Source organism: Myotis lucifugus, unplaced genomic scaffold, assembly GCF_000147115.1.
Source record: "Myotis lucifugus unplaced genomic scaffold, Myoluc2.0 scaffold_2005, whole genome shotgun sequence".
NCBI lineage: Eukaryota > Metazoa > Chordata > Mammalia > Chiroptera > Vespertilionidae > Myotis > Myotis lucifugus.
Genome location: NW_005873053.1, coordinates 23,389 through 32,785, shown reverse-complemented (window position 1 = coordinate 32,785; position 9,397 = coordinate 23,389). Strand labels below are relative to the sequence as shown.

The 9,397-nt window shown below is 52.3% G+C and overlaps 1 protein-coding gene across 1 annotated transcript in view; it reads left to right on the top strand.

Moving 5' to 3' along the window:
- Window positions 1–657: 657 nt before the first annotated feature.
- Window positions 658–9,397, top strand: part of LOC102429693 — a gene marked incomplete at its 3' end in the record, with an annotated part of 32,114 nt that continues 23,374 nt past the window's right edge. Inside the window, exons 1-5 of the mRNA XM_023748876.1 lie at window positions 658–735; window positions 2,144–2,252; window positions 2,845–3,095; window positions 5,209–5,317; window positions 5,910–6,160. Coding sequence (XP_023604644.1) covers window positions 658–735; window positions 2,144–2,252; window positions 2,845–3,095; window positions 5,209–5,317; window positions 5,910–6,160 — 798 coding nt within the window. The remainder of the gene's footprint in view (window positions 736–2,143; window positions 2,253–2,844; window positions 3,096–5,208; window positions 5,318–5,909; window positions 6,161–9,397) is intronic.

Genomic DNA, 9,397 nt, shown 5'->3' with positions numbered 1-9,397 from the left:
AACATCTTATGTAAGATCTGGGCACATCCTTACCCCTACCCTCTTTCCCCTCTTGCCAAAACACAGCTAGTAAGAGGCAGAAGCAGGATTCAATACCCAGTGCTCATGGCTCTTTCTGCTGAACCACAGCACCTCCAGGGCTCACACCCCCTGTGACTGGGTGATGGGCAGCCTGGATGGAAGACAATGAGGGGAGAAAGAGGTTTGGGAGGGAAATTAAGGATTTGATGCTCAGGTGGGGTGTTGAGGTGACCAGTTAGACATCCAGGTGGACCTGTTGAGTAGCAGTTGGATGTGTGAGTTTAGTGTTTCAGGCTGAGGTGGAGGTGGAGATAGAAGTTTCCAGGCTGCACTTGGGAACAGCACACAGAGCACAGTGATCCCTGAGGCCATGGTTTCCCATTGTCTCCCCTCAGCTCCCACCTGATGCAGAGGTGGAGCCCAGGGAAAACTCCAACCACGGAGCCATTCCCTCACTCACCCCCAGAGCTCTGTCCCCACGAGCCCAGGCAGGAAGCCCCCTCCCTTACCCACTCCTATCAGGACCAAATGGCCCCACCATGGAAGTTCACACTGGATATGTAATGGTAGGGACAGAAGTCTAGGGGCTGGTCGGGAAAACATAAGGTCACATAATTATAACGTCATGGGCGGGAGATGAAGGAGGACGTGAATTCAGGAGAAACTTCCAGGGTGACCATTGGTGTTGGATATTGGCATGGAACAGGGGCAAAGGTAAGCTGACCCCTGGTCTCAGAATGGGCCATCTCAGGTGAGGGAGGCTGAAGGTTTGTCATTCCCTGAGCTCAGAAACAGAGAGAAAGAAAACTGAAAAATTATGGAACATGAAACTGTGGTGTGCTGGGCGGGGACACTGAGGAGCAGGTGGGGGTGTGCAAAGGGAAGGAGGAAAGGGGACCAGGAAGGGTCGGGGCAGAGAAGACCCCGTGCAGCCACTGCCAGTTGAGTGTCCCTGGGCAAGTCCCTCTACCTGTCTGATCCTTGGTTTCCCCAGCTGAGCAAGGGGTGCTGCTTCCTTCCCCTGGGCTTGGGCAGGTGGTAGTTATGGGGGGAAATGTGCCAGCAGAGCCTGCTGTGTGACTGTGTCAGGCCCAACCTTGCCCCTGTCCCTGCAGGAAACAGGCAGCCGCTCTAGGACAAGTTGCAATCTCAGGTCCTTCATGAGGCTGTCCCCTGGGTCTCAGGTCAGCAGCTCAAACAGGATCAAACTCCCATGTCTGACGTTGCCTGGTGCCCAGCCTCAGGAAGGGGTTGATACACCGCTGTGGTGTCAACACCCTCCACATGCACAGTACACCTGCATGTGCATGTCTGCATCCAAGTGTGTGTGTAGGCAACATGCACACGTTATGTATGCACAGAACAAGGCATTCCAGGCTTCAACTTCCACACAGGACAACCTCTAGAACAGGGGTGGACAAACTTTTTGACTCGAGGGCCACAATGGGTTCTTAAACTGGACCGGAGGGCCGGAACAAAAGCATGGATGGAGTGTTTATGTGAACTAATATAAATTCAAAGTAAACATTATTACATAAAAGGGTATGGTCTTGCCAAAACCGGTTTGGCTCAGTGGATAGAGCGTCGGCGTGCGGACTGAAGGGTCCCAGGTTCGATTCCGGTCAAGGGCATGTGCCTGGGTTGCGGGCACATCCCCAGTGGGGGTTGTGCAGGAGGCAGCTGATCGATGTTTCTCTCCCATCGATGTTTCTAACTATCTATCTCTCTCCCTTCCTCTCTGTAAAAAATCAATAAAATATATTTTTAAAAAAAAAGGGTATGGTCTTTTTTTTTTTTTTAGTTTTATTCATTTCGAACGGGCCGGATCTGGCCCACGGCTGCTCTAGAAGCTACAGCAGGCTGAGGAGTTCAAGGGACCAAGAGTTCCCCCTTCCCCCCGCCACGCCACACACACAGACACACACAGACACACACAGACACACACACACGCCACACACACAGACACAGACAGACAGACAGACAGACACACACACACACACACACTCACCAGGTGATGAACAAACTAAGTAATCATGGACTCCACAGGCCCAGCTATAGATCCCAGCCAGAGCCTCTGCAGCTCCCTGAAATCTGTCTCACCTTCCTGGCTGTTTCGTTGCAGATTCGTGCAGAGCCCAAGCCTGGAGACCTGATTGAGATTTCCCGAATCGACTCCTCACACTGGGGCCTCTATGTGGGCGATGGTTATGTGGTCCACCTGGCTCCCCCAGGTAAGGGGGTTGAAAGTGTAACTCTCCAAAGATTTGTTAACATGATGAGAACAATTCAACGCCAAATGCCACCCCGGGAACCCTGCATTGGTTTCTCCCTGAGCTGTGCTTGAGTTCATCCTACATCCGGTCCCTTAGAAGCAGCTTAATGGTCCCACAAGTCCGGACACAGTAGGGAAAGAGGTCCGAGGGGCCAGGTGAAGCCGGACTGGGGCCGCATTCGGGGCTCTCCAGCTCCGGCCCTTTAACTGGGTGCGCAGACAGATTTCACTAAACCAGCCACATGTCTAGGTGTCCACAGTCTCATAAAGGAGAAGGATCAATGACGGTGGATGGTCAACTAGACGATGTCCATTCATATCATGGAGCACAATAGCAGCCACTGACCATCAGAATTTTCATTAGCTTGAAAAAGTATTCACAGCTCATTAAGTATAAAGAGTAAAATCCGTGAATCCTCTAATCACATTGGTGAAGGGACAGACACCAAGGCTCAATAGTGTAATCCCTGGCCCTTCTAGCCTGTCTTGTGTCTTCTCTCTCCCTCCCTGGCCTCCCCTGCAGTTCCTGATACTCCTGTGTCTGATTCCAGGGGAGAGCTCTGAGGCTGGCGCCCCCACCAGCTTAGGGGTGGTGAAAAGGGAGCTCCTTGAGAAAGTGGTGGGAAACTGCTCCTATAAGGTCAACAACCACTTGGACCACCTGTACAAACCACGGCCCATAAAGGAGATGCTCAGATCTGGGAAGGAGATGGTTGGTAAGAAGATGGAGCACAGTGTTCTGAGCAGGAACTGTGAGCGCTTGGTCACGGATCTGAGATACGGCAAGGCCCACAGCCAGCAGGTAAGGCCCTCTCTGGCGGAATCCCTCTCCTTCCTGAAGGTCTGCTTGGGGTGGAGGTGTCAGGGCTGTGCACTGAGAAGAAAAACTTACCCCGAATGATGCAAAATTATGCTCCCTGCTTCCTGCTGGCTGGGAGTCAGGATGTCTGAGATCAAATCTCGGGACTGTTCCTGATCCACTCAGGGTCTTTAAACAGGTCACTTCCTCTCAGCCTCATTTTCCCCATGTGCAGAAGGAGGGGATTGTTTGGAGGACCTCTGTTTGGGGACCTCAATCGATTTAGGATCCTTTACCTCTAAGACCCACCCTAAAGGCAGCTCCTGAAGCCCTGTGTGCTGTCAGGAAAATCTGGGCCAAACCGGGATCATGACAGGTCTCCTAAGGCCCCGGAGAGCCCTCGGGCAAGAGATGCTCAAGGTCTGTGGCCCATGTAAGAGCTCGAGGACATGTTATGTAAGGTCTGGGCACATCCTTACCGCTCCCTCTTTCCCCTCTTGCCAAAACACAGCTAGTAAGAGGCAGAAGCAGGATTCAATGCCCAGTGATCCCTGTTCTTTCTGCTGAACCACAGCACCTCCAGGGCTCAAAGCTCCTGTGATTGGGTGATGGGCAGCCTGGATGGAAGAGAATGAGGGGAGGAAGAGGTTTGGGAGGGAAATTAAGGATTTGATGCTCAGGTGGGGTGTTGAGGTGACCAGTTAGACATCCAGGTGGACCTGTTGAGTAGCAGTTGGATGTGTGAGTTTAGTGTTTCAGGCTGAGGTGGAGGTGGAGATAGAAGTTTCCAGGCTGCACTTGGGAACAGTACACACAACACAGTGATCCCTGAAGCCTTGGTTTCCCATTGTCTCCCTTCAGCTCTCACCTGATGCAGAGGTGGAGCCCAGGGAAAACTCCGACCACGGAGCCATTCCCTCATTCACCCCCAGAGCTCTGTCCCCACGAGCCCAGGCAGGAAGCCCCCTCCCCTATCTACCCCCATCAGGACCAAATGGCCCCACCATGGAAGTTCACACTGGATATGTAATGGTAGGGACAGAAGTCTAAGGGTTGGTCGGGGAAACGTGGGGTCACATAATTATAACTGGGGCGCCCTTAACCAAGTCATGGGTGGGAGATTAAGGAGGACGTGAATTCAGGAGAAACTTCCAGGGTGACCATTGGTGTTGGATATTGGCATGGAACAGGGGCAAAGGTAAGCTGACCCCTGGTCTCAGAATGGGCCATCTCAGGTGAGGGAGGCTGAAGGTTTGTCATTCCCTGAAATCAGAAACAGAGAGGAAGAAAACTGAAAAATTATGGAACATGAAACTGTGGTGTGCTGGGCGGGGACACTGAGGAGCAGGTGGGGGTGTGCAAAGGGAAGGAGGAAAGGGGACCAGGAAGGGTCGGGGCAGAGAAGACCCCATGCAGCCACTGCCAGCTGAGTGTCCGTGGGCAAGTCCCTCTGCCTCTCTGATCCTCAGTTTCCCCAGCTGAGCAAGGGGTGCTGCTTCCTACTCCTGGGCTTGGGCGGGTGGCTGTTATGGGGGGAAATGTGCCAGCAGAGCCTGCTGCCTGAGTGTGTCAGGCCCAACCTTGCCCCTGTCCCTGCAGGAAACAGGCAGCCGCTCTAGGACAAGTTGCAATCTCAGGTCCTTCATGAGGCTGTCCCCTGGGTCTCAGGTCAGCAGCTCAAACAGGATCAAATTCCCATGTCTGACGTTGCCTGGACACCCAGCCTCAGGAAGGGGTTGATGCACCGCTGTGGTGTCAACACCCTCCACATGCACAGTACACCTGCATGTGCATGTCTGCATCCAAGTGTGTGTGTAGGCAACACGCACACATTATGTATGCACAGAACAAGGCATTCCAGGCTTCAACTTCCACACAGGGCAACCTCTAGAAGCTACAGCAGGCTGAGGATTTCAAGGGACCAAGAGTTCCCCCCTACCCCGCCACGCCACACACACACATGCACACATACACGCACACACATACACACACACACACTCACCAGGTGATGAACATACTAAGTAATCATGGACTCCACTGGCCTAGCTACAGCTCCCAGCCCCGGCCTCTGCAGCTCCCTGAAATCTGTCTCACCTTCCTGGCTGTTTCGTTGCAGTTTCGTGCAGAGCCCAAGCCTGGAGACCTGATTGAGATTTCCCGCATCGGCTCCTCGCACTGGGGCCTCTATGTGGGCGATGGTTATGTGGTCCACCTGGCTCCCCCAGGTAAGGGGGGTGAAAGTGTAACTCTCCAAAGATTTGTTAACATGATGAGAACAATTCAACGCCAAATGCCACCCCGGGAACCCTGCATTGGTTTCTCCCTGAGCTGTGCTTGAGTTCATCCTACATCCGGTCCCTTAGAAGCAGCTTAATGGTCCCACAAGTCCGGACACAGTAGGGAAAGAGGTCCGAGGGGCCAGGTGAAGCCGGACTGGGGCTGCATTCGGGGCTCTCCAGCTCCGGCTCTTTAACTGGGTGCGCAGACAGATTTCACTAAACCAGCCACATGTCTAGGTGTCCACAGTCTCATAAAGGAGAAGGATCAATGATGGTGGATGGTCAACTAGACGATGTCCATTCATATCATGGAGCACAATAGCAGCCACTGACCATCAGAATTTTCATTAGCTTGAAAAAGTATTCACAGCTCATTAAGTAAAAAGAGTAAAATCCGTGAATCCTCTAATCACATTGGTGAAGGGACAGACACCAAGGCTCAATAGTGTAATCCCTGGCCCTTCTTCCCTGTCTTGTGTCTTCTCTCTCCCTCCCTGGCCTCCCCTGCAGTTCCTGATACTCCTGTGTCTGATTCCAGGGAAGAACTCTGAGGCTGGCGCCCCCACCAGCTTAGGGGTGGTGAAAAGGGAGCTCCTTGAGAAAGTGGTGGGAAACTGCTCCTATAAGGTCAACAACCACTTGGACCATCTGTACAAACCACGGCCCATAGAGGAGATGGTCAGATCTGGGAAGGAGATGGTTGGTAAGAAGATGGAGCACAGCGATCTGAGCAGGAGCTGTGAGCGCTTGGTCATGGATCTGAGATACGGCAAGGCCCACAGCCGGCAGGTAAGGCCCTCTCTGGGGGGCTCCCTCTACCTTCTGGAGGTCTGCTTGCAGTGGGGGTGTCAGGGTTGACTACCCAGAATAAAAAAATTACTCTTAATGATGAAAACTTGGGCTCTTGGGGTCCTCTGGCTGGGAGTCAGGATGTCTGAGAGCAAAACTCAGGTCTGTTCCTGATCCACCCAGGCTCTCTTGACAGGTCACTTCCTCTCTGGCCTCAGTTTCCCCATGTGCAGAAGGAGGGGATGTTTGGAGGACCTCTGGGGCTCTGGCCAGTTCTGTCCCTTTGGGATCTTTCGCCTCTAACACCCACCCTAAAAGCACCTCCTCATGCCCCTGTGTGCTGTCAGGGAAAGTCTGGGCCAACCCTGAACCATGACAGGTCTAAGGCTTCGGACAGCACTCTAAGGAGAGATGCTCAAGGTCTGTGGCCTATGTAAGAGCTCAAAAGAGTTCTTCTGAGAAGATACTGTGCAACTACTTCCAGTTGAGTGTTCTTGGGCAAGTCTCCCTACCTCTCTGACCTGCATTCCCTATGTGAGGAACTGGGTGCTCCCTCCTCCTCTATGTGACCCAATAATATAAGATCTGGGCACAGCTTTAACCCCTTCCTCATTGCCCTTTTACCAACACAAGCGAGTAGGGATTCAAACCCCAGTGGTCCCTGCTCTTCCTGCTGAACCACAGTGTCTCCATGGCTGGAAACCCAGGGCTTAGGTGATGAGGATCCCTGGATGGAGGCAAATCAAAAAAGGAAGAGCAGGTTGCAGATAGAAATTAAGGATTTCTTGCTCAGGTGGGGTGCTTGAGGTGACCAGTTAGACATCCAGTTGGACCTGTTGAGTAGGAGTTGGACTTGTGAGCCCGGAGGTAGAAGTTTCCGGGCTGCACTTGGGAACAGTACACAGAGCACAGTGATCCCTGAGGCCATGGTTTCCCATCCTCTCCCCTCAGCTCTGCCACCACCTCCCTCTGCAGAGCTTGAGCCCAGGTAGTGCTCAGACCACAGAGCCATTCCACTTCCACCCCCAGAGCTCTGGCCCCAGGAGCCCAGGCAGGAAGCCCCCTCCCCTATCCACTCCCATTAGGACCAAGTGGCCCCACCATGGAGGCTCACACAGGCCCTGGAGTGGGTGGGGCAGAAGTCTGGGGGTTGGTCAGGAAAACATGGGGTCACATAATCGGGAATAGAATGGCCCTGAATAAAGTCATGGGGGAAAGATGAACAAAGAAGTGAATTCCAGAAAAGCTTCCAGGCTAAATGACCACTGTTGGATGTTGGCATGGAATGAGGGCAAAGGGAAGCTGGCCCCTGGTCTCAGATTGGGTGGCCTGGGGTGAGCACTGGGGGAGGTTTGCTGAGGTCAGACACAAACAGGAAGATAAACTGAAAAATTCTCAAATCAGGAAGCTGTGGTGCCCTGGGCAGGGACACTGAGGAGCAGGGAGGAGGTGATAAGGAAGGGAGGGAGGGAGGAAAGGGGACCAGGAAGGGTCGGGCAGAGAAGACCCAGTGCAGCCACTGCCAGCTGAGTGTCCCTGGGCAGCTCCCTCTACCTCTCTGATCCTCAGTTTCCCCAGCTGAGCACATGGGTGCTGCTTCCTTCCCCTGGGCTTGGGAGGGTGGCAGTTATGGGGGAAATGTGCCAGCAGAGCCTGCTGGGGGACTGTGAGCCCTGTACCCAGGGCAGGAAGCAGGGAAACAACAGGAGGGCCTTCTCCAATGCTCAGGTGCCCTTAGGGTGCTGTCACCTGCTGTCTGTCAGCTCAGCATCTTCTCGGGTCGTGTACCGGGGCTGGGAGGGCAGAGTGTGAGGTGGTGGGTGTAGGGCCCATGCACAGCCAGGGCAAACACAGGATGGAGACATGAGGGTCAGAGTGTGAGAGCAGAGAAGCTCAGACTCACCTGGACAATTTTTGGGGTTGGGGCTTGTACTTAGTCTCATTTAACAGAATTTACATACAGACTGTTGTGTTATAACCCTCGAGACACATGCACAATACATGTCTGCACCGTAATGTGTGTGCATGTACACACAACACACAAAATATCCATACACAGGACATTTTCTTCATAGATAAGGTGAACTAAAATACAGAAAAACTTCCTGAATAATCAGTGGAAAATTTGCAGGAGAGAACTCTGATATCCCAGGATTTTAAGTGGCAACTGCATAGAGACTGGTTGGAGGGGCGGAGGAGCCTCATGCCCACAGACAGCAACTGAAGTCCTGGAGAGATATCTCAGCTGTGGGGGGTGCCACTGAGAACTCTGAGATCTAATCCCCAAGCTGGGCCCTCCAGCAGAGACACCAGAACTGAGAAGGGTACCCTCATAACATCTGGCTGTGAAAAGCAGTGGGGTGCTATCTGCCAGGAAGTGTCAGCTGTAAATTCAGGCACCCTCTTAAAGGGCCAATATACAAAATTCCCCGTGGGGCCACCCACCTTGTGCTCTGGCAGAGGGAGGGTGAAGTGGATGGGAGCTGTGAGAGCAGAAGCCAGGACTGAACACTTGGGGGTTAGAGCTCCGAAGGCAGACACCCCAAGTTTCCTGGGCTGAGTCATTCCCTCACGCAGAGGAGGACATGGCTCCCACATTGACATTTGCCTTGCCTGGGAAAAGACAGGTGACACACCCTATTTGAAAATACCTTGCCCTGAAGCCACTTAAGAGCTTAAAAATAACAATTAGCCTCCGGGCAGAAGCAAGTGCCCCACCCTGTTGAAAAAAAAACAGTTGCCACACCTGAGGATGATTGCCTGGGGGGCAATTCAAGCTGAATCCTATCAGGCTGTAGGAAGAGGTGGTCTCTGGAGGCTTTGAGTATTTGCCTGATCTAATTAGTCAGAAACAGCCTTTAGCACTGTCCTGCACTAGAGATTGAGAGGTGTAGAGCAAGCATGTCAAACTTGGGGCCCACAACGAATATTTTTGTGGCCCACCCAATATATCGGTATGTAAGAAATGTTTGAATAAAAATTTCATAACTTAATTTTTAAAATATCCTGTTATACATAATTAGTAATAATGAACTACAACTTTCACTAATGACTGATTATTATAATCATGTTGTATCCATTTCCCTATATGCCTTACATGCAGGCACACCATTTCTCTCCACTAATACTAGCAGCAAATATTTTAGCAGCCGATTGCCAGGTCATTAGTCTTATACTGACTTGTTTGGTGTGTACACAGGAAATAATTAGCTTTCGGAGAACAGAAACATAGGTTTA